At 41.4% G+C, this 25,127-nt stretch overlaps 1 protein-coding gene across 5 annotated transcripts in view; it reads right to left on the bottom strand.

Moving 5' to 3' along the window:
* UBR4 (ubiquitin protein ligase E3 component n-recognin 4) overlaps window positions 1-25,127 on the bottom strand; it is a 132,444-nt gene that overhangs the window by 100,913 nt on the left and 6,404 nt on the right. For all 5 annotated transcript variants that reach the window (XM_038531798.1, XM_038531800.1, XM_038531802.1 and 2 more), the window contains exons 2-18: window positions 23,915-24,012; window positions 22,394-22,497; window positions 21,270-21,399; window positions 21,016-21,155; window positions 20,411-20,513; window positions 20,153-20,294; window positions 19,860-19,984; window positions 16,726-16,850; window positions 16,173-16,232; window positions 15,896-16,086; window positions 11,798-11,897; window positions 11,523-11,660; window positions 10,953-11,070; window positions 9,855-10,042; window positions 8,309-8,468; window positions 8,102-8,187; window positions 1,162-1,331 (exon numbers count right to left, since the gene is read on the bottom strand). In XM_038531798.1, coding sequence (XP_038387726.1) covers window positions 1,162-1,331; window positions 8,102-8,187; window positions 8,309-8,468; window positions 9,855-10,042; window positions 10,953-11,070; window positions 11,523-11,660; window positions 11,798-11,897; window positions 15,896-16,086; window positions 16,173-16,232; window positions 16,726-16,850; window positions 19,860-19,984; window positions 20,153-20,294; window positions 20,411-20,513; window positions 21,016-21,155; window positions 21,270-21,399; window positions 22,394-22,497; window positions 23,915-24,012 — 2,178 coding nt within the window. The remainder of the gene's footprint in view (window positions 1-1,161; window positions 1,332-8,101; window positions 8,188-8,308; window positions 8,469-9,854; window positions 10,043-10,952; window positions 11,071-11,522; window positions 11,661-11,797; window positions 11,898-15,895; window positions 16,087-16,172; window positions 16,233-16,725; window positions 16,851-19,859; window positions 19,985-20,152; window positions 20,295-20,410; window positions 20,514-21,015; window positions 21,156-21,269; window positions 21,400-22,393; window positions 22,498-23,914; window positions 24,013-25,127) is intronic.

The following is a 25,127-nucleotide window of genomic DNA, read 5'->3' as shown; positions in this document are numbered from 1 at the left end:
AACAAATCAAGGAAGACAAAATCTACATGTTAAGAGAAGATTATTAACTCAATCTTGGCTACAAAAAAGGTAAATTCAGCCAAAAATATTCCATTGACACTGGCAGTAGTGTGAACACCCATTCTGCCATTTCTGAACATGAAAAGAACTGTAAGTCCCCAAAGGGTGGCTTTTTTTTTTTCTTTTTTTTTTTTTTTGAGTTGATAGACCTGGACAGTTTTATACACTAGAAACAGTTCAATTACTTTTCACTATAATTTGACTCTACAGCTTATTTTTAGAGTTTACACTATAGATTATTATCACTGCGTGATAAGTCAAAAATAACTCAATGTACTAAAAAGCAATAAAAAAGAAATTATACTATTCAGAAAACTTGTCAAAAGAGCTTTTATGCAAAAAAGGAATGAATGTAGCCAACCGTTTCCATTGCCTTTGGCTATTAGGGAAGAGATTTGTGTTTTAATAAGGGCTTCCCTCACCCCATCCCCCATGCTCTCCCCCTTCCCCCACCTCCTGGCCTTTTTGCAAGAATCCACCAGGAAAAATACAGTGGGTCTTTGGCATTCAAGGAGGTTTATGATTTCTTAAATCCAGCATTAGAGCTATTTGATCATAGAATGGGGAAGAGAAAAGCAAAGCCTTTTAGTAAAACAAACTGCTTTGAAGACTCCTAACCATGTAAACAAAAATGGCAAATATAGGTCCATCTAAAGAGGATTTAGACGATTAATCTGAGCTTCCCCCAAGTAAAAAAATTCTTTAAAAGTTGTCCAAAAAAGACTGCAAGTCACTGAGTGGTTTTCATGTTGAAAGCAAAACAACCAAACACAGAGTTGGCTTCCCCGTTCCCTGTCTTTCAAAAAATCAGGTCAGGATAAAATTGGTTACGTTCAGGATTCAGGTTCTATCTCATAATTGCAACCATATCCCCCATGTGCTAAGGGGTGATTTTGTTTCCAGACCATAGTTTAGGTACTTCTGCTTCTTGAGCAGCGCATTTTCCCCCAACACCATCAGAAACCTACTCCTCCACCCTCACCACTGTACACTCTATTATCAGACACTGTCTCAGATCCCCAAGGCTAACTACAAAGAGGTCAAACAAATTTTAAAAAGTACATATCCTTCTCTGCAGGGCTTCTCCTGGAGTTCTCTTACCTGTCCCAAACTTTCAGGCATTCAGGGACATCGGGATCACCCTGAGTGCCGGCTTTATGTTGCCAGATGAGCAAAAGGCGTGAAAGCACAGAGAGGCTTTGAGGGTGAATGTACAAGGGCCAAGGGCCCTCAGAGAAAGGAGCTACTCCCAGCTGCTGCAACAGCGTGTTCTGCCAGGAAAGACATACAAGAGACCGTTAGAAAAAAGAGAATGAGGCCAAAGGTTACCCAGGAGCCCTAAATATTACTCTTTAATGCAAGAAGAGTATTTTAAAGAGTGAGCAGAAATTCAGATTTAGATGTGGTTTGGAGAAAGGTCATTTTGCTCAGCAAACAAAACTATAAAGGGAAAAGTACTAATCTAACCCCTTTCACAACTATAGTTAGTGTCAGAAGTGGGGTCCTGGAAAAGGAGAAATGCACTGAGAAAGCAGAATCTGGATAATTTTCCAAATGGGCTGACAGTTTTTCTTTCACAACTAGTCATATACTACTACAAGTAACACTCAAGGTGGGGAGGTCCTGCCACTTGTATTCTACAACAGTATTAGCAGAGAGTCTGCCTATTAGATGTCAAGGCACCCCGAATTAGTCAGGGTCGTTTTTGCCTCCAGTTGTAGCGTGTCTTTCAAATGAGCTTGACTTGTGCTCAGTTATCTAAGCTGCAACTTATCTTTTCAAACACACACACAAACTAAGCAGGATGCCAATGGAAAACCAGACAAAGGCCTGCTTTCTCACTTGGCTTCAGAAGACACAAATCACAGTTACCTCGGGATGGAGGATAAATTCCTAAGTCTGTCAAATTAAATTATATTCTTACAAAACATCCCAGAGGACCCCACTACTTGGAAATAATTATTCAAAATGTTGCAGATATGAAGAGTAGTTGACTCGTACTGGGCAGTTATCACAGGCTAAGCACTGCACACCTACTGTCACACTAAATGCTCAGAGTCAGAGTGTTAGGTGGGTATGTGCTCCATTTTACTGACGAAGGAAATAGAGCTCAGAATGGTTTAAGAACATGACCTAAGCCACAAAATTCCCAAGTATTCAAAGCCAGGCTTATCTCTAAAATCTTCATTCTTAATCATTTATGCTCCTCACAGTCTTAAAGACTTTTCTCAATTCCTGACTCAAGGAAATGATTCAAAAAAATTAATATGTCTGAGCTATAAAATACTGTAACACTACTGTAATAATAAAAAAAAATTTAGAAAAAACATCTAAGTATTCAAATCAAGGAACATGCAGTCATAACGGTAGCAGCTATAAAGACCAAGGTAAACGGTATCTGAAATAGTAAACTTTGAAAAAGTAAAAAAAAAAAAAAGAGAGGCATCAATGTTCTGATTTTAATTGTAAAACTGCAACTATACAGATAGGATCCAGAAACATGGAAAAATGGAAATCATGAATTTGTTATCCAGGTCATATTTTTTTAAAAGAGGGTTTTTTTGTTTTGTATCTGTTGTTTCAGGCCTCAGAGCCCTAAGAAATGAGTGAACATTCCTCAGAACCTGGTTTTCTCCTAATCCACTCCAACATTCATTATCCCTGAGTAAGAGGAACTGGCTTCCTAAGTAAAACTGAGTCACAGCACACCCACAAAGGCCTGGCCTGAAGTGTTCCCACCTGCCCTCCAGGCACCCTGTGCTGACCCGTGCCTTTAATCACTACTGGGCTCTCTGCCTCTGCCCTCCCCACTAGGGCCATCCCCCACTCATCTTACTGTTCTCATTACTTGAAACAACCACCTCTTAGTGGACAATTCTCAAAGCTTCGTTTTCAATTATAATTTTTTAAGCCCTGAATTTCAGACTCACATTTCCAACTACTTTCTAGATGTTTTCATCCCACTGGTGCCTCAAAATGTCATCCTCTTTAAAATTATTTTTTCTGGGACGCCTGGGTGGCTCAGCAGTTGAATGTCTGCCTTTGCCAGGAAGTGATCCCCAGACTGGGGATCGAGTCCTGCACCAGACTTCCTGCAGGGAGCCTGCTTCTCCCTCTGCCTGTGTCTCTGTCTCTCTGTGTCTCTCATGAATAAATAAAATCCTTTAAAAATAATTTTTTAACAGCAGTAGTGGGAACTCCTTATTTTAACTAAAAACACTGATAAAACTTCTATATAAAACTCTTATATATTAATTCCAGTATACAGGGCAGCCCTGGTGGCCCAGCGTTTTAGCACCACCTTCAGCATAGGGTGTGATCCTGGAGACCTAGGATGGAGTCCCACGTCAGGCTCCCTGCATGGAGCCTGCTTCTCCCTCTGCCTGTGTCTCTGCCTCTGTCTTGTGTGTGTGTCTGTCATGAATAAATAAATAAAATCTTAAAAAAAAAAATTCCCAGGCAGCCCAGATGGCTCAGAGGTTTAGCACCGCCTTCAGCCCAGGGTGTGATCCTGGAGGCCTGGGATCCAGTCCCATGTCCGGCTCCCTGCATGGAGCCTGCGTCTCCTTCTGCCTGTGTCTCTGCCTCTGTCTTGTGTGTGTGTCTGTCATGAATAAATAAATAAAATCTTAAAAAAAAAAAATTCCCGGGCAGCCCAGATGGCTCAGAGGTTTAGCACCGCCTTCAGCCCAGGGTGTGATCCTGGAGGCCTGGGATCCAGTCCCATGTCCGGCTCCCTGCATGGAGCCTGTTTCTCCCTCTGCCTGTGTCTCTGCCTCTCTCTCTGTGTCTCTTATGAATAAATAACTAAAATCTTTAAAAAAAAAAATTCCAGTATACACAAATACACGAATTGCTTTTCTCATTAGACCGAAGCCATGCAATCACATGGGTTATGCCACCGTTCACTGCCTTTAGCTTACTCCTTCATGAAACGAAAGCCTCGCACTCAAGCTCTACCACACAGTGGTTTCCAGGCTGGCCAACCACAAGTGACTACAAGAAAGTTGTTTGGGGTAAGCAAACACTGCTTGTTTTTCATAACACAAAGAAAATAGCACAATGTACCTCACATAGCTCAAGAACCCAGAGGATCATTCTGAGCAAACGTGCAGTAAATAAGTGATCCATGAGTAAACAGAACCCAAGCTGACTCAAACCTAGGAGAGTGAGCTCCCTGAACACTCAATACGGCTCCTTCTATCACCAAACCAACTCTCCTTGTTGATGTTCCCTTTCTATGAAAGACAACAGCACGCTTCTGGTCTCATTTGGGTTGAAAAGCCAGGCAAGATCTTAGACTACTTCCTATCCATGTCCTTTATCCCATTCAAATAATTTACTATGATCTCTACCATGGGTCCTTTATCAATACTGTATCTCCCCTTTCTCATGATCCCACACTAATTCAAGCCATCTGGATTTCTTCAGTGTCTACAATGTTACCTGGCACATAGTAGGTGCTCAATGAATGCTCAGTGAACGAATGAGTTGAACCGAGATCACTGTGTAATATTAAGTTATTGTAATTCTACATGTAATAGTAATAAATATAAGACGAATATAATAATCTTAATACTAAATGATAACAATAAATACAGATAGCAGCTAATGTTTAGTAGACACTATTACTATGTGCCAGATAGATTTTACTTTTTTTGTGATAAAATAATGTAACATAAAATTTATCACTTTAATCATTTTTAAGTGGAAAGTTCTGTGGCATTAAGTACATAAACACTGTGCAAACATCATTACTATCCATCTCCAGCACTTTTTTTTATTTTTCCCAATTCAAATTCTATACCCATTAAATACTAACTCCCTGTGATACGATAAAAGAAGAAATACATATTTGGTCTTTGTCCCATTCCTGGAACAGAGGTCTTAAAGCTGTCATTTCCTGACAGGGGTGAGAACGTGTATGGCATTCATAATAAGCTCTTCAATAATACCTGTATTTATGATAATGAGGCCCCTAGACAGCTTCAGGATGGGGGATGGTCGCCAGGGGAACCAACCACATGATTAAAGGGCTAGAACTTTCAGCTCCACCAACTGGGGCTAGAGTTTGAGTTAATCACCAATGGCCAATAGAGCAGAATGCCAACAGAAAACCAGACAAAGCCTGCTTTCTCATTTGGCTTCAGAAGACACAAATCATCTTAGTAGACTGTGTTATTAAACAAATTTGAAAGAAAACAGAGCCCATGCCAACCAAGCACATGGCCTTTCAGCAGAAAGTCCGCTTCCCAAGATGTTTGTAAGTCATCTTAAATAGGTTTCTTCTATTAAGTAGGGAAAGCCTACTGGTCTTACTAACTCAGAACAAGCTTTTTATTACCCTGACAAATGAAGACAACTTTTATGATGTAATTTATATTTGTTTACTTTCATAGACCGGACTCCATTCCATGAACTTCCCTTAAAGGACACTATGTGCATCTTGCAAGTTAGACACCTTGAGTAAATAACTTTGTACATGGAGCAGCTGGGTGAATCAGTCAAGTTAAGTGTAGGACTCTTGGTTTCAGCTCAACTCATGATCTCAGGGTCATGAGACTGAGCCACATGTTGGGTTCCACGTTGGTGTGAAGGTTGCTTAACATTCTCTACCTTTCCCATTGTCTGCCCCCCCCACCTTGTGTGCACACATGCACGCGCACGTGTGTGCACACAAACACACACTCTCCTAAAAAAAAAGAACATTGTACAGGATTCCAAAGAAACAATCATCAATAGCAAATAATTACACTAAATATCCTTCACTTTTTTTTCATCATAGCAATGAAATTTGGGGGAAGAATTTAAAGTCCCATGTTTGGAAATAAAATGAAGACTAAGTTTGATAATTTGCTCTGCATAAAGTCAGTGATATGGGCAGCCAAGCTACATGTCCACACAAGGTCTAGAATTATTTTTTTTTAATGCTAAGAGGGCACATCATTACAGGAATCCTATGAACTCCTATTCTCTACAGGAAAATATTTCTTCCCCCATTATTTGGACAAGTTTAAGCAGGAAAAGGCCAAGTCTATGAACTTTGAAACTTCTCTAAGTAAACTTAGATTTCAGCAAGGAGCTGATAACTTTGGCAGGATATCCTGACCCTATACAGTCTGGGAAGGTGCTGCAAGCCATATACTAATTGAAGCATTTTCTTCTCTTCATCTTAGGTCAACAACTTTACCACTCAAGTTATATTTCCTTTCCCACGAAATAAATAAATAAATATTGATTGACTGATTGATTTTAGAGATAGAGACAGCACAAGCAATGGGGAGGGAGAGGGAGACAGTATCTCAAGCAGACTCCACACTGAATGTGGATCACAACCTGAGCCAAAACCAAGACTCAGATAGATGCTCAACTGACTGCCATCACCCAGGCATCCCCAAAAGAATTTTTTTCATCTAACAGTAGGTATGTATAAATAGGTTTTGTAATTATCTTTTTAAACAATGAAATAAATTTTCAAGAATTTCTCAAAGACTATGGGATGGTAAGAATTAAGTTTAACCTTTTAAAATAGCTTCCTAGATCCTATCTCTTTGGGGGCAAGAGCAAATCCTTAAATTGTCTCCTGATTCTGAGAAATCCACTGAAATAATCTCAAGAGTAACAAAACTTTTCAAAACAATCTTAGGACAAAATATTGGAGAGATCTACAAATTTAATTCTTCTGGGGAGGTGAGGGATAGCTGCAAATAGGAATCTGCATTTATTAAACAAATTCCCCAAGGATCTTTATGCACACTAAAAGACTGACGAAGTCTGACCATGTTCAAAAAATTATCAAAATACAACACTGTCGGGGCACCTGGGTGGTTCAGTCGGTTAAGTGTGCGACTCTTAATCTCAGCTCAGTTCTTGATCTCATGGTCATAAGCTCAATCACCACATCGGGCTTAGAAAAAAAACAACCACCACACTGTCAAATGTTGGGAGAGAAAGTGAATCCACAAACCTGACACATTGCTGGTGATGATAAAACTTGGTACAGCTACTTTTTTTTTTCTTTTAAAGTAATCTCTATACCCAACATGGGGCTCAAACTCACAACCCAGATTAAGAGTGGAATACTCTATTGACTGAGCCAGCCAGGTGCCCCACCGTGCTGCTACTTTAGAGAGCAGTCCAGTATTACTTGCTTACAGTCACCTACTCTGTATCTTGTCAATTCTACTCCCACTTACCTGCCCAAGAGAACCCCTTGTTATCTCAGGGGACACATACAAGATCACAGTAATACTTGGAGTAGTAACAAACCCTGACACAATCAAAAGATCCATCAGTGGGAGCAGAGGGGAGATGAATAATTGGCATAGTCACAAACACAATGGCATAGCATGTAGTAGTCAAAACAAGAACTACAGAGTTAGCAATAGTATAGACGAATCTTGGCAATATGGTGTCAAATAATATTAGCTAAAATAAGAAAGCCTAACAAGATCATATAGAGCATGGTATCAGTTACCATAAAGCTGAAAACAATCAAATAATTGTAAAATTTAAGGAGTATATATGTAAAAATAAACATATATATGAAACTAATAGAGAGGAAAAACCCTAAGATTTAGAAGGTCACAATCAAGATCCTACACTTTATTTTGGTGGTGAGTTTGCAAGCAGGCATGTATCTGAGAGCAACTACCTTCTGTAATTTGACTCTTCAAAAAGAACACATGTCCAACGTGTATTTCTTAGATTACTAATGAAATTAAGCATTTTCTACATTTATTGGCCATTTATATTTTCCTGCCCTCTTGTCTATTTTGTCCACCTGTCTACTAGGACAGTAATTAGGAGCTATTTTTGTAGTTTTCCTTTCACTTTAAGCTTACTGAATGACTTGGGGATAAAGGACACATTTTCTCTTTTTTGAAATAATCTGAATGGGGCAGTGAGACACATTAGCATAATGTCTCAAACTCTTTCCAGTTGGGGGTTTCTACAACAAACTGTGTTTCTTCCCAACTGAATACTACAGCCTACTGGAAGCAGACACAGCGCATGGCCAAAGGTCACAGTGCACACAAACCTGCAGGTTGGGTGACTGAAGGTCAGAAGTTACCAGAGAGTGGTTGAAGTGATAGAGAGCAGCAGCAAATTCTTCATCTGATGAACCTTAAAGGCAATAAGGACGCTGATTACTCAAGCAGCCTCTTGATACATCATCATACTGCCCTGCCAACAGCCAAACTCCACTGGAGAAAACATCAACCAAGCCTTGATCCTGTCTACTGACCCTTGAGTCCATCTTTGTCCACCTCCTTAATGATGCTGGCCAGGGTGGCCATATGGTGTTCTGAAAGAGACACACTCAGGTAGTTTCGGATAAAATTGTTCCGTGAGTTCAGCATGGAAGAAGTGATGAAGTTCAAAATGTTGGAAGCCAGACCTAAGAACTAAAAAGAACAGCAAGAATCTTACGTCAGGGTCATAAGCCCAAAGTACTTCCAAATCTTGAATACAAATAAAAATAAAACACATCAAAATGGGACACCTGGGTGGCTCAATGGTTGAGACTGCCTTTGGCTCCTGGGGTCCTGAGATTGAGACCCACATCAGGCTCCCTGCAGGGAGCCTGCTTCTCCCTCTGCCTGTGTCTCTGTCTCTCTCTGTGTCTCTCATGAATAAATAAATAAAATCTAAAAAAAAAAAAAAAAAAAAAAAAAAAAATGCCTACAGATCTGATGCAACAAACTCAATGAATTAGTGTCAGATTTTAAATCACCTACAGTGGAATGAAGTTTAATTACAACAGTCTTTCCCATCATAATTCTACCAGTTACATGAAATGGCACCTGTTGAACACAAAAGACTTCAGAAAACACTGTGAAAACTGAGACTTCTAGACAGACTTTTTTCTGTCATTCCCCTAAGGTCCTGCATTTGTTCAGCTCAAGGACACTATTGAAATAAGGAATTCTGAAGTCTGATCATTATACACACATGGAATTCCCAGCTCCTTCCTTCTTTCTCAAAATGATACTGAATTATGGTGTAAATGTTTTATGCCCACAATCTTGACTAGAATAAGCTGTACTGTATGAAAGTAAGGTCTATATCTGATTTGTTTCCTGATACAGCTTTAGAACAGTGCTGATAATACGTCATCTAGAAATACTGTTTGAATAAATAATTAGCAAGCACTTAAGATGTACCACACCTATACTAGGGGCTCCTTAATTCTTCACAACACCCCTCAAAGCAGGTACAATCATTCCCATATGACAAAAGACAACAATGAGTCTTGGAGAGGTTTAGATTCTTGTCCAAAGTTTAGAGCCAGTAAATGGTAAGTAAAATGGCCAGTAAAAGCAGGATTCAAACTCACTTCTAACTCCAAAGGCTATGTTACTAACCCTCAATCAGAGAAACAATATCAAGAGTACAAATTATTTAATCAAACACAATTTGTACGCTTAAGTCCTAAGTAAAAATATCTTTAAAGATTTTTTTTTTTTAATTTACTTGAGAGAAAGAGTGCACGCACACAAGCACAGAGTGAGCAAGACAGAATACTAATGCAGGGCGGGGCAGGGGGAGTGGTGGGAGAGGGAGAAACAGACTCCCCACTGAGCAGGGAGCCCAATGAAGGGTGCAATTCCAGTACCCTGGATCATGACCTGAGCTGAAGGCAGAGGCTCAACTGACTGAGCCATCCAGACACCCAAAAATATCTTTAAATATTACAGTTGACCCAACCTACAAAATGTTTTAGTTCAAACGATCTACTTTTCACAACTCCCCATCTCTCCTTTCCCTTAACCTCAAAAATCCACTCTTACCAACTCAGGATCTTTGCGACTAGCCAAAATGTTGCCCTTTTCACCGGGAGCCTGTTTACTGGGGCTTTTAACTCGAGGAGAACTCTCTAGCGGAGGTGGCGGGGGAGGAGGCGGAGGTGCCACTTTCTCTTTACTGGGAGAGATGGTCTCCTCAAACCACTGCCCCAAAATAGGCTCACTGTCATCATCTGAAGAAAGAGATAAGTAATAAAAATAACACATTTTTAAAAAAAGTTTTAGTACATCTGTTTTATGGAAGTGTCTACATCAAAAGAAACACAAGGAAAAAGAAAAAAAAGGAACAAAGGGTTATCTTGATTTCAGGTGATAGTTACATGTTGCACAAATTTGTCAATGCTCATCTAAATGTACACACAAAACAGGAGCATTTCACTGCATGTAACCTATACATCAATAAAACTAGTATTTTTTTTTTTTATAAAGGAGCCAATGAAGAAACAGGAACAACCTCACTTTACTGGCAAGAAGTCAAACATTTTGAAAAACAAATTTTTATCTATCAATTGTAAAGCCCAAATTAACAGATGCACCTTTCACAATACTATACATGGCTCCCACCTGATTATAAAAGAAAAAATCTGATCATAAAGAACCTGAGCGATTTGTCTTACTCCATCTCTCTCCCAACCAAGAAAGGAGGGAATGCTTGTTTTGCCCTGTTGTTCACTGCCACGGAGTCTGGAGTTCCTCTCCCTATGCCTCCCCAAGCCACACATCCATGACAATAGCTGGAGCAAACCCCTCACACACAAGCTCTGGAGTTTCACTGGGAAGCTCAGAACAAAGTTCAAAGTTCACCAGCTGGGTCAACACAAACAGCAGCAGGAACTGAGATGGATCCTGATCTTGGAGGGGAAGGGCTGAAAAGCAATCTGGGTATCACTGGGAGAAGTTTCTATCACTCAGTCTTCAACAGCTCAACCTACTCTTCAACAATATGCCCCTTCGAGGACCCAGAAAATCAGGATCCATGCTAGGCAGGTGAAGACGGCAACAGGACACTAACAGAATCCACGCAAGGGAGCTCCTGTTGCTCTCTGCTGCCTGCCTCCCGGGACACCGAAAAGAGGCCTCTACCTTGGCTGCTGTCCTCCTCCGTGCTGCTGAAATCATCCTCATAGTAAGTGTTTGAGTCAGTCGAGGCGCTGGCATCGCTGCTCATGGAGCCCTTCCTCTGACGTTGCAGGACACAGGCCTAGGAAAATAGCAGCTTCCGTAACTGACAATGACAGACAAGATGCCACCCTGCTTCACCTCACTCACCATATGAGACATTTTCTCTGTGTCTTTTCCTTTCCTCTAAATCCAAGAAATCCTCCTAACAGTGTCCTCCTTTCCGAGCTCGGATCCCTTTATCCCAATGCACTCCAAACCCAAAGCTACAGACAAGAATTGAAACAGGAGTCTTTCCAGAGTAGCCTCTAAGTTTCTGAATCAGCATGACACCTGTCACAAAGCACCTCACAGCTATATGTATCACAACGCTGACAATAACAGACACAAAGTGTAGACTCATTCAAGAATTCCACTCGTTTTCAAAACCTTTACCACGAAATTTGAGTTTATAAAGGTCACAGTATACAATCTTATTCATTTTGAAAGGATTATATAAATGTTCCAAATTATCAGTGGTGTTATGCCACCTACCTTTCTGTAGGAGGTTGAGAGTAATGTCAACAGCAGGTTCGTCAGTGGGACTGAGTCAATCAGCCGTTGGATCCTCTGGATGGAGGTGCTCTGGGCCATAATGTTCAGGACTGCAGGGGGACCATCTGTCTCCCAGGCCTGAAGGTAACCATGGCAAAAGAGAATTAATGTTCTAGCAGAGCAGGAGGTAACAACAGGATCAGATGGCTCAAGGTAGCCTACCTAGAAGTGAAGCCAGCAGTCAGTAGGCTCATCCCCTGACAACAATCCCTCACCTTGTGCAGAGCTTCCACTTGAAGGTCTTGAAAGAGAGAGGTTAACAGCTTGACAGCATGGTTTGCCAGTATTACTGAGAGTACCCCAAATCCCTGGTGCCTATATAAAGAAAAAGGAAAACACAACAAATTACAACCTCAAAAACAGGGATCTTGCCATTTGGGGCCTAGACTCCTTTGAGAATCTGTGGACCTTTCCCCAAATGGAAAAAAACTATACACACAATATATGCATATAATTTCAAAAGCTCAGTCTCCCTGAAGCTCATCTGTAGCCCGCCTAAGGATCTACAGGCTTCAGGTTAAGAACTACAGAACTACAAGAAAGTCTTCCAGGATGTCTGGAAATCACCTGGGTGGCTCAGTGGTTGAGTGTCTGCCTTTGGCTCAGGTCATGATCTCGGGGTGCTGGGATCGAGTCCCCCATCAGGCTCTGTGGGAAGCCTGCTTCTCCCTCTATATGTCTGCCTCTCTCTCTGTCTCTCGTGAATAAGTAAATAAAATCTTAAAAGAAGAAAGTCTTCCAAATACATAACATTTTGGAATTTAAACTATCAGTTCACGACTAGGAGCCTCTGGAGAACAGCAGCCTTTGAGGGGCTCCTCTGGCAACCCCCTGGTGCCAGGGCTTGTGCCTGAACCTTTTCCCATGCAGCCACTAGGCAGCTTTTTAACCATCCTGGAGCCCTTTCCCAAAACGTGGACCAAATGGAGACAATAAAGCTTTTTGCAGCAATAAATAAATAAATAAATAAATAAATAAATAAATAAATAAATATAAACTATCAGTTCAAAACTACTGGATGAATTGAAGATGCTGACATTCAAAGGCTGGCTGAACTTTTTGAAGGTCATTCTTTTGAGATAGCTTCTGGGCCGGTGGATACAGGGAGATGTGGGGAGAGCAGTGCACACGGGAGGGCAGGGATGCTCTGTGCTCTTTCCCCACACCTTGCTCTAAGCATCTCTTCCAACTGGCTGTTTCAGGGTTACAGTCTTTTATAATAAATCCCTCATCAATAAAGTTTTTAAAAAAAGGCATTCTTTGAGAAGAAAAAAGGTAAAAATCACTTCTATATCTGGTCACAAACCAAAGAGGATGAAAGCAAAGTTTTACTCACATTTAATGTGTAAAACTTTTTCTTTCTGTCCAAATGACCACATGACAAAGAATTAGCATACCTAATATACAGAGAGCTCATGTTCATGAGAAAATGAAAAAAGGACAAATACCAGAGAAAACTAGGGCAAAGGACACAGGCAGTTATAGTCATCCTAACAAAAAAATACAAGTAGGAGTGATATAATAGCCATCTTTCTCCTTTAATATTAAAAAACAGGAAGATTAATGACAGCCACTGTCAAAGAGCACCTGAGGAAATGGGCACATTCGCACACAGAGCTAGTGAAAGTTCAATCAGAACAGGCTAGTAGGGGTGCCTAGGTGGCTCAGTGGTTGAGCATCTGCCTTTGGCTCCGGTCATGATCCTGGAATCCGGGATCAAGTCCCGCATTGGGCTCCCACCAGAAGCCTGCTTCCCCCTCTGCCTGTGTCTCTGCCTCTCTCTCTGTGTCTCTCATGAATCAATAAAATCTTAAAAAAAAAAAAAAAAAAAGACAGGCTAGTAAAACATTGCAAATTTTTACATAAAATAGGCGTGACTTTTGTCCTAACATTCACACTTCCGGGAATTTACCCCCAGTGGATAATTAAACAAGTTCACAAAGATTTACATTTTAGAAGATTTATCAAAACAAAAAATTTAATATAGCCATAACTGTTTTAATAGGGTAATTAGTTAACAACAGCATGTTTATACAGTGAATACCACCAGCCTATTACAAACACAGTGAATCTGCAAACAGCGCCACTGAAAAATTGTCTACAGTATATTCTAACGGCAATTGTGTTCTGTAAAGATACACATCTTATATACGTGCACTGAAAAATATCTGGAAGAATGTTTATCAATTTGGTGGTAGAATTTGCAATGACTTTTTCCCCCTTTCTTATGGTTTGTAACTTACACAAAGTACAGATATTCTTTTGAAATGTCAAGAAACGAGCCATTTTTAAAACATAACTATTTCCAAGGATAGACCTTTGGGCATCCTCCCATTTCCTGCTAGAGTGCTAAGAGTGAAGACAGAAGCTCACAAGAATCACAAACTACTGTTCTCTCTTACTTCCCTTCTTTGCCTGGTTTCTACTATCTACCAATGTCTATTTCAAATTTCAGCTAAGTGTTCCTCCTCAAGGAAATCTGCCTTGAGTTCTCCAACCAGGCCAAATACCCTTACTGTAATACTCTCTACATACAATTTGACTTATCTCTTCACTTCTCTCAGAAATGTGTCCTTTTCTTATATATCACAGCATTCCAGAACTGACAGAGAAGATACTCAATGAATAATTTGTTGAATGAGGTCCAGAATTTGACTTCCTCCTTGAACTCCTGATGCCCATACCAACTGCCTACTCAACATCTCACATAGAGAGGTCTGACAATCACCTCAACTCACCACGACAAAGACAGAATTCTACATTTCTTCCCTTTCCGGCCACCCAAGATACTCCTAAGCCAGTGTCTCCGGCCTCCATAAATTACACAACCCAGTTGTTCATGTCAAAAAATTCTGATGTCGGGCAGCCCCGGTGGCGCAGCGGTTTAGCGCTGCCTGCAGCCCGGGGTGTGATCCTGGAGACCCGGGATCGAGTCCCACATCAGGCTTGTTGCATGGAGCCTGCTTCTCCCTCTGCCTGTGTCTCTGCCTGTGTCTCTCTCTCTCTCTCTCTCTCTCTCTCTCTGGGTCTCTATAAATAAATAAAATCTTAAAAAAAAAATTCCGATGTCATATTGTTCACACTTAATATGCAAGCCATCAGCAAATCCTGTCAGCTGTACCTTCCAAACACATACATGCTGCTTTGACCTTTTCTCTCTGCCTTTCCCACCAATACCCTATTCCAAGTGCCTTCATCTCTTGTTTGGAATAATGCATCATCTTCCCAACTACTCTTCCTCCTTCCCACCTTATACACTGCAGTCTATTCTCTTCACAGCAGCTAGGTTCTCAGGTCACTAATAACTAACAGATTAGATCACTCTCCTTGGGAAAACCCTCTAACACACAGATTATACTTTGCCCTAGGAGATTTGGCCCCTAGCTACCTCTATAACCTAACTTTCTACCACTCTCCCTCCTGGAGGGCTCCACTTTAGCCACACTGACCTTACTGATTCCTAAAAATACCAATCATACCCCCACCTCCAAACCTAAACAATTCTACCCCCAAAATTTGCATGGCTCACTCTGTCACCTCACATGTATTCTCTACATCTTGTCCTTAAAGCCCATTCCTCACCATCCTAATTAAAATAACAGCCTCTATGACTCTCTAGCCCCTTGTTCTGGCTTATTTTTCTTCACAACACTCATATGAAAATCTATCATGAACCTATTAATTTGTTTACTGTTGCTCCAGTTAGAAATAAGTTCCATAGAAGCACAGATATTGAATACTTTCACATCTTCAATGCCTGGAAAGAACCCAGTACATGGTAGGAACTGAATGAATAAATAATATCCAGAAATGCCTAGACTTAGAAAATAAAACCTTGAGCCACATGGAAGTCCTATCTCTAACTCCTCTCCAAGCAAGCAGGGCTCATTGTCCAGACTTTGTCAAAATGGTAGCAAATGTTTTAGGAAGCAAGCCCAGAGGACCTGATTGAATCCTCTTTATTGGTTGAACATGCAAGTGAGTAATGAACTGTAACTCATACCAGCCCATCTTACAAAACAAAAGTACCCTTTTTTTTTTTGAACCTCATAAAAACCCTAGAATGTACATTACACAGACACTTTCCCCCTCTTAGAGGTAAGCAAACAAGCTTGGAAAGAATGAACAATATGTCCAAAATCACAAGGCTATGATATAGAGATAGGAGACTGTGATCATCACTTTAGTTAAATTCAATCAGGTATGGAGATAAATTGTTCTACTGATGTGAAGATGAGAGGGGTTACCCTAGCTCCCCATCAATATAAAATGGCAAAGACACAAAACAAAACATGAATCAAGGAGACACATACCCTTTCCCAGGTCCCAGTTTAGGAGAGCCCACTCCCTCTTTTGTACGAGAAAGGATGTCTCTAACTCGGAGTGCAGCCAGAGGGTCTTTCTCTTTCCCCTTATCAGCCAAGGCAGTAGGACTGAGGTTCAATATGAGGAACAAGCTGTTTAACAAACACCAGGCACCCAGCAATTGGAAGTTCTGATAATGCTGTTGAAAAAGCATGAAAGTAATGTATAAACACACGGATCTTAGAACTATGAGACAGGGATGGAACAGAGAGACCTACTTCTCACCTCTCCACCAGCCCGACGGGAATTGCTGATTGCTTGTCCAATCATGTCGTAGATTTCAAGCTGTCCAACAACAAACACAAAAATCTGAGCAAGCTGAGTACTTCATTACAAAAGCTAATCCCCATAATTAATTTCGCTCAAAGAATTAAATATCCTTAAAGCACTTTCTAAAGATATGATTCCATCACACTTTCCTTGACCTTCATAGCTCAAGGGTCACCTTCTCAAAGATGTCCACTCCACACAATCTAAAGCAACACACTCAGGCCCACATCAGATCGTGGTGTATCACATGGACTTGTCTTACACACTCATCATTCTCTGAGACTATCTCATGCACTGCAGGTCTTGCTAAAAGTGCACTGACACACACACACAGCAAGCCTTCAAGTATACATGCAGACTGAGTGACTCATCTTTCACAAGAACTGCTACCCAAGGGGATGGGTATGGAGAGTACTCCATGTCCTTTTCTCGACCTGGGAAGAGTGGACCTGGCACTATCTCCTCACTGAATGATGGGAGGCCCCCAGAACAAGGAGGCACGGCTTACACATTTCTGGACAATCGTAGCTGCATCACTCTCATAGTCTTCTTCTTTGGAGCTTGTGGACCCTGTCCGTACTTGCTGGGCACTACCCACATGCAGGATGGCCATGCAAGTTGCCACACTCACACCTGGGGGGGGGAATAAAAGAAAGATGCACAGATTCCAATCATGGCACAGTCCCAGGAGTCCACCAAAATAGAAATAGAAAACATAACCCACCCTGAAGCCATTCCATGATTTGACAACTGAGAATAATATCCACAAGAGCAAGACTAGACAATGTTACCATCAGGTCCAGCAATCATAAAAACCTGCTCACAAATACTTACTGTAGCTTTATTCCTAACTGCCACAATTGGAAGCAACTGAGATGCCTTCAATAGGTGGACGTACCACAAACTATGGCACACCCATACAAGGAATATTATTCAGCACTTTAAAAAAGTAAGCAATCAAGTCACAAAAAATCAGGGAAGAAACTTAAATGCACACTCCACAAGGAAGAAGCCAGTCTGAAAAGGCAACATACTATATAATTGATTCCAACTTTAGGGCATTCTGGAAAAATTAAAACTCCAAAAACAGTAAAAAGATCAGTGGTTCCCAGGAGGTGAAAGTAGGAAGAGGGATTACGAGGTGGAGTACAGGAGTGGTGAAACTATTCTGTGTCATAGTGACGATTAACACAGGATGCTATACATTTGTCAAAACCCACAGAACTGTCTAACACAGAGAAAATCCTGATTAAGCAATGGACTTCACAAATCATAATAATGTATCAAATACTGAGTTCGTCAATTTTAACAAATGCACCATGTTAATACAACATATGAAATAAAGGGGCGCCTGAGTAGCTCAGTGGTTGAGTGCCTGCATTTGGCTCAGGTCGTGATCCCGTGGTCCTGGATCAAGTCCCACAGTAGACTCCCTGTGGGGAGCCTGCTTCTCCCTCTACCTATGTCTCTGCCTTTCTCTCTCTTTCTCATGAATAAATAAGCAAAATCTTAAAAATGAAAAAAATCTGAACAATACGGAAACGGGGTACTGGGGAGAGAAGGTAGATGGAAATTCTGTATGACCTGCTCGACTTCTCTCTAAACCTAAAACTGCTTTAAAAATAAAACCTATTGGGGCACCAGGGTGGCTCAGTGGTTGAGCATCTGCCTTTGGCTCAGGGCGTGATCCTGAGGTCCCAGGATCAAGTCCCGCACCAGGCTCCCCGCAGGGAGCCTGCTGCTTCTCCCTCTGCCTATGTCTCTGCCTCTCTGTCTCTCATGAATAAATTTAAAAATCTTTTAAAAAAATAAAATAAAATAAAACCTATTAACTTTAAAACATCACAAGACGTCTTTCCATTTTTTCAAGACCATGGGGAAATACATTTCACATTCGGTGTTCCTCAAAGATACCAAGGCCAAATCCCTGTCTTTACATCAAATCCCAGGCCATCAAATTTCAACAAGCCAAATCTGGGATCTTCAATCCAACTAAAAAATGTTAAGGACTCTGTAACCAATACTAAGTACACTGAGGGCCACATGATGCTCAAAGAAATTCCCTAAAAATTGAAACAACCCCAACTTAAAACTGCAAAGATCAAAAGCAGAGGACGAGGAAATAAGCACCAGAAGTGAGCTGGGGGAGAACACATTTTCACACATACCTTTAGCTTTCTCTTCCTACCACTACTACCCTAGCTCACGTTCTTATCATGTCTCACTTGAACGACTACAAAAAATTCTCCTAACAGAGAATTCTCCTGCCTCCAAATCTCCCCACACCAAAATATCCTGCAAGTTGCTGCTTTGATATAGGTCAGAATCTGCAGTGGTTTCTCCTGTCATAGGACATGGTCCAAATGACTTAGACTGCATTTCTGAGACCCCTGTGATTGTTTCCTTTCTCTCTGGTTGCAGGATACCCACTAAACACATATCTTCTCCCTTCACCCCCCCCCACACACACACACTTACTATGTTCCCCCAAACTATAGTATACTTTGAGTCCTGCTTCTGCCTCTGCCTCAGGATAGCCAAGTTGCAATCCTACCTGCCCTACAGGTACATCAAAAGAACTCCTTCATTACTCCTGCTTTACCCAACTGAAGGCGCCTTCCTCTTTATATCCCTATTTGCATCCAGATGTTCAAATAAAGCTAGTGAAACAATGCAGGGAGATGACAAACCTCGGCAATTTCTTGGTGTTCCCAAGGTCAGGTTACTAAGGCTATACAAATCCTCATTCAGAGAACGAAGTAAACATCGGAAATTGTTATACCTTCCAAGACACACCAGGACTATAGTATTTAAAACCAAGGATCAGTGAATTGGATTAAAAAGTCACGGTCATCATAACGTAAAAGAGAGTAAACAGCAGCTGTCAGTCCCCACTTTCAAGGCAGCATGAGCAGCAGGAAGAAAGGGGACTTTGTGGGAGCATGAAGGATAACATCTCATGTACTTATAAACAGCACCTGTTCCGTGAAGGCTTCCTCAAACCTGCTCCCACAGCAAGACTCCATCCATCTCTCCCTTCTTTGTGCACCCAACTACACTAGCCTTCTGATGGCTTTTATCATCTCCTTTTTAAGATTTTTATTTATTTATTCATGAGAGAGACACAGAGAGAGAGGCAGAGACACAGGCAGAGGGGGAAGCAGGCTCCATGCAAGGAGCCCAATGTGGGACTTGATCCCTGGTCTCCAGGATCACGCTCCGAGCTAAAGGCAGACGCTCAACCGCTGAGCCACCCAGGTGTCCCTATCATCTCCTATTTTATATGATTCCACGTGGCCCTAACCGTTCTCGATGTAGGCTCCTTGAGGGCACAGATTACGTGTTATTTATCTCAATATCCAAACAGCACTTAGCGTTTTGCTTTTCCTAGTAAACATTTACTATCTGCGCATACTATGAAAATAAATATGCACATAACACACCACCAGCAGTGGTACAATTGGATAACTTACAAGATTCCTATGCAGACCTCATTTCACCTAGACGAGACTTTAGATGACCCTCAGGGACAAAGGCCCAAGTAACAGGGAGACAGCAGAGCACTCAGGAGGATCTCATGATTTTCTGAAAGTATACTTGTGCTTAACTGAAAAAATGAAATCAGACATCATAACCTCTCACCTGCATACAGACAACTTAGGCTGAGAACTGTCACATCCTGCAGACGAGAAGGATTGAGGGGTTCCAACACAGGCAGAGACAGAGTATCCAACGCCATGGTTACATCAATCACCAGTGAATGAAAACTAGAACATGAAGGAGAGGAGGTTAACCAAAGCATCTCTTTGAATCCCTTGCTTCTATAATATGATAATTAAAGAAAGTTGGCATGCCAAAAAAAAAAAAAAGACTAACCAGTTTCTCTTTTTGAGAGCAGCATTAGAAAAAAAAGCACACACCCTGGAGCACCTTACCCATTGCGAACAGCAGTGGCATCTGCTACTGTGGCCGGCATGATGAAGAAAGAATTGGCCGACACTGCATCCTGAAACCGATTGATGTAGCGCAGGAAATAGGGCAGGTTCAAACACACGCGCAGTAGCTTCTCTGAGCCACCTGCATTAATGACAGGGCTCAACTTTACCAACGGGCATCTGGCTGCTGCTTCTTTTCCACTTACGGAATTTTTGAAAGCAGAGAACCAGCTTTGTGACAATAATTAAGAGTCTTACCAAGCTCTTGAAGACTAGCCACATTCTGAGCTATAAACACATTCTTGGTTTTGATAGCAGAGGCTTGATCTGTGGATGACTGCTCATCATTTTCTCCTTCGGCCTAAAGAGAAACAAAGGATCTGAAAGGCCTATCATGATACTATCATCTGTCAACTGCTGCCCTGCATTTTGGAATCAAACCAAGTGCCCAAGAAGTTCTAAGGGGTACTCTGCAGACTCCCCAGTTAATGATGGGGGAAGGAAATCCCTCTCTAATGTTAGGGAAAACACAAGTTATTGTCCCAAGAGCAGGAGAAAAATATACAAAGATACATTCTACAACTAGTAGAGAGTGTGATGTCTTTCACAGAAAAGCACACGTGTTGTTTATATCTATTTATTTATATTGAGAAATTTTAGAAGAATGATCATCAGAATAGTATCAACAGTGGGCAGAAAGTTAGGGGAAGTTTTCCCCTTTTTTTGGATTGTATTTTTCTACTGGCTTTCTACCCTAGGCACATACATCATTCCACATCACAAATATAAGATACATGTTACTTTTTCTAGTATTATCTCTTAAAACTCCCATGGGATGAGGACACTTTGCTGGAGTAACTCACTGGAGTGTGTGGACCTCCAGGCGGTAATGCTACAGTTCTAGGGTTGAAAACTGATGTCAGCTGGTTCAAAAAATTCATCTGGACCTCCTTCTGCCTCAGTTCTGGGCTTACTGGTGAGGCCAGCTCTTTCTGGTCTTCCACTGCAAGTATAAAACCAACAACAGGAATGAGCATAGTGCCACTAGAAGGCAATGCAGGAAAACAGCTGGCCGGGGAAGCAGTCAGAGAACTAGGCCTGGCAAATAAACGCTCACCATCTGAGAGCGTCTTCACTGTCTGTGGCAGCTTGGCTGATTTCATCATTGCCGTGAACGTTATCATTTCAGTCCTGTCTAGTCGGCTACAGCCAGTACACAGGCCCTTGATGAGGAGAATCAAGTGTTTCTGAAAAGAAAATATATTCAATGGGACACCTGGGTGCCTCAGTGGTTCAGCATCTCCCTTTGGCGTGATCCTAGAGTCCCGGGGTCGAGTCCCGTGTTGGGCTCTCTGCATGGACCCTGCTTCTCTTCCCTCTTCCCTTGTCTGTCTGTCTGTCTGTCTCTCTGTCTCTCATGAATAAATAAATAAAATCTTTAAAAAAACAAACAAAAAAAAAACCTAAAATCAAGTATATCTTTCAGAAGATACTACTCCCCTGGGACTTCAAACTGGCGTACAGCCAAATTTAGGTTCTTATCAAGAACTGAGACTGGGGAAAACAATAAAGCAGAGATCACATGCTGATGGTCCTCAGACCATGTCTGGCTTGCAAATGTGTCTTATTCTCACAGTGTTGCTCTTGGATTTTTATTTTTTTATTTGAAGTTATAGCTAACTTTTTAAAACATGGAAGGTTTAATATACAAAACTAGATTTCTTATCTCTCAATAATGCACAAGACACAGTAACTGAGTCTCTACCTCTACCTCTACCTGGCAACAATCAGCTGATGCCACACAATGATTGGCCCTTTGTAGCTGGGTCAGGCACCCTTTCCAACTGGCATACTTCACTCATTTTACGTTATTTGCCTGACCCATGGAAACATGGAAGTTTGCAATCTTTGCAAAAGCCTCTGCAGCCCTCTATACAAGAAGCTGGCAAACCACAGTTCCAATTCAGCCCACTGCCTGTTTTTGTAAATAAAGTTTACTGGACCACAGCTATGCTTGCTCATTTATGTATTGTCTGTGGCTGCTTTCATACTACAAAGGCAGATTTTAAAAAGAGAGAGACTGTTGCAACAGGGACTAATGGTCAGCAAATTGTTCACTGTCTGGCCTGTTACAGGAAAAGTTCACCAACCCCTACCCTATGCCACCCTTCTCCATCATTCCACTAGTCTGTCACAGTCCTACCTTGAAATAAGGGCTGCAAATGAGCCCATCACTCTCACCTGGGACACAGCACAAGCCTCATCTGGATTCTCCAGACGCAGGAGAGAAAACTCGATCAGGACTTTACAGGCTGCTGCCACCGACTGAAGCTGGTTCCGGGGAACTAGGAAAGGAATGGACTTCAATTAACCTCAGACCACCACAGCTTGGTCAGCCTCATAGTCAGTATATCAAACCAGACAATTCCCAAGTGCCAGTGTCCAGCATTTCCAGAGCCATTCTATGACAATAATCATTCAGAACCAACAATCCAAGGGCCAAACAAAGGGATCCTGGCAGATAACTATCTACTACTTCTAGATCAACCTATCTTACATTTACTGGAAATTAATTATAATAGGAAATACATCACAGTAAGCACTGAGCACTTCAAATATATTATATTAACCCACTCAATCCTTAAACGACCATTTTGAAGTAGGTAGTATTATTATCCCCTCCCCCTCCTTTTCGCAACAGATCAGGAAATTACACCACGGAGAGCTTAAGTGACTTGCCCAAAGTCATACGGCTAGAATCAAATCCAGGAAGTCTGGCTCTAGAGTTCATGCACTAACTACTAGAATATACTACCTCTCCTTTTCCATAGATTCTGAATACCTTTTACAAGGGGCTTCCTACACAAAACTTCTCAAAGTTAAAAGTAATTCCTCCACCAGCAGCCAATGCCTATAATAAACAGCACTGCACACAAAGGTTATCCAGCAACCCTATAGCTTCCCTTCATTTTACTTACTTAGCAAACTATTTAAGTTAACAAATTAGCATTATTCAGAATTCTCTGAGTTAGGATTTTTTTAAACAAATAAAAGTGCAAAAATTCAGAAATAGTAGAAAATAAGGGTAAAAAAATGTTTAAAAGATGGGGAACTGGGCAGCCCAGATGGCTCAGCGATTTAGCACTGCCTTCAGCCCGGGACGTGATCCTGGAAACCCAGGATCGAGTCCCACGTCAAGCTCCTTACATGGAGCCTGCTTCTTCCTCTGCCTGTGTCTCTGCCTCTCTGTCTCTGTGTCTCTCATGAATAAATAAATAAAATCTTAAAAAAAGATAGGGAACTGAAACTGAAATCCCTTGACATACCAGAGAATACAAAAGTAGAATTTACTTTCTCATCAAAACCAAATAAGGAATAACAGAGCTTTCATGAGTGGCCATGAACCCTAGGTCAGTATCCGCCCATTCCCCTCAAGCCTCAGGAATTAACACACTAATAATTACATGTGCATGTATGAAATCAATAAAATGCTTTTGATTAAGATGGTAAAGAAAATTAACTTAATGGGTTATGAAGCAAGTGTCCAAACCAAGTCCTTTTTAAATCCATCTTGGTTGGCCTAGGTAAATGGACTTCCAGAGCCTTATCAGACTGACAGTGGTCTGCCCTGCTGGGAGGACAGCTCAGGAGTGCTTAAATACAGACTTCATTCACAACCTGTTGAGACACCCCACAAAGAGGAGACCCAACCACCACCCCTCCAAGCCTTCAGAAAGGGAGTGACAAGAATGGAATACTCACTGAGGCTGCAAACTGTTGTAATATAGTGTGTGGAAAGTGCAACAAAAGAGGAGTAGAAGGGCTCATACTGCTTCTCGTGGTGCAGGATTTCGGATTCACTGCAAAGAAGATAATTCAGCTAGCATTTACTTAGTGCTTCCTATATGCCAGATACCCCATCCTTTTATAGGCATTACTATACTTAATCCTTACAACAGCCCCATTTGGGAGGCACTGTTATCATCCCTATATTCAAGACGGAAAGTGAACCTTAGCAAATTAAAAGTAAACACCTTGCTCAAGGTATCAGGCTTAGGGAGTGACAAAAGCTAATAGGCAGGGAACATTTTCAAACCCATTTAGAATTAAATAAGTACAAGTAAAAACATTACAGGATGCCTGTATTTTGTCCTGTATTACTGGTTGGCAAAGACCAAAAGCTAATAGTGTCAAGTGCTGACCAAAAGGGAGGAGACTGGAGCACTCAAAATACTGTTAGTGGGAATACAGGTCACAGAAATCCATTTTGAAGACCAAAGACCAGTCCACAATGCAAGAATCAATAACCTGGGGAGAAATCACCTGATCAGTGCTAAAACCCAAACTTCACCAAGTATCATCCCACTCCCAACCAAGACACAGGTAGATCACAACAAATTCAGGGGTTTTAATCACATCCCTTATCTTGAGCTGAGGAAATTGCCCTCTTCTGTGAAAATCTAGAGCCCAACTAGATCTTAGAGATAGATACACATTTATGTCCTTCTGTCAAATCATATGCTAATCCACAACCCATGAAACAAAATGACAATGTAAACAAAATAAAACAAAATGTATTTTATTAAAGGTAAAGAACAGGGAGCCTGAGTGGCTCAGTCCCTTGAGTGTCTGCTTTTGGCTCAGGTCGTGATCCCAGGGTCCTGAGGTTGAGTCCGCCTCAGGCTCCCTGCTCAAGGAGCAGGCTTCTCCCTCTTTCTCTGCCCTTCTCTCTCTCTCCCCCACCCCCGTCTCTCATGAATAAATAAATAAAATATTTTTAAAAGGGAGGGGGGGGACAGAGGGCTGTGGCTAAACAGTTTCCTTAGCGAATTAATTCTCCAACCAGAAGTATCAGCCTAGGAAGGGAAATGTACACAGTCAGGACTCTATTCACTTGCCAAATGAACACAAGAGCCAAAAAGACAAGTTCAACACTGGGGAGGTGCCAGTGTGAGTGATGAATCACCTCAAATAG

The sequence above is a fragment of the Canis lupus genome, chromosome 2 (assembly GCF_011100685.1).
Source record: "Canis lupus familiaris isolate Mischka breed German Shepherd chromosome 2, alternate assembly UU_Cfam_GSD_1.0, whole genome shotgun sequence".
Classification (NCBI taxonomy): domain Eukaryota; kingdom Metazoa; phylum Chordata; class Mammalia; order Carnivora; family Canidae; genus Canis; species Canis lupus.
This window is presented reverse-complemented; position numbering and strand designations above follow the sequence as displayed.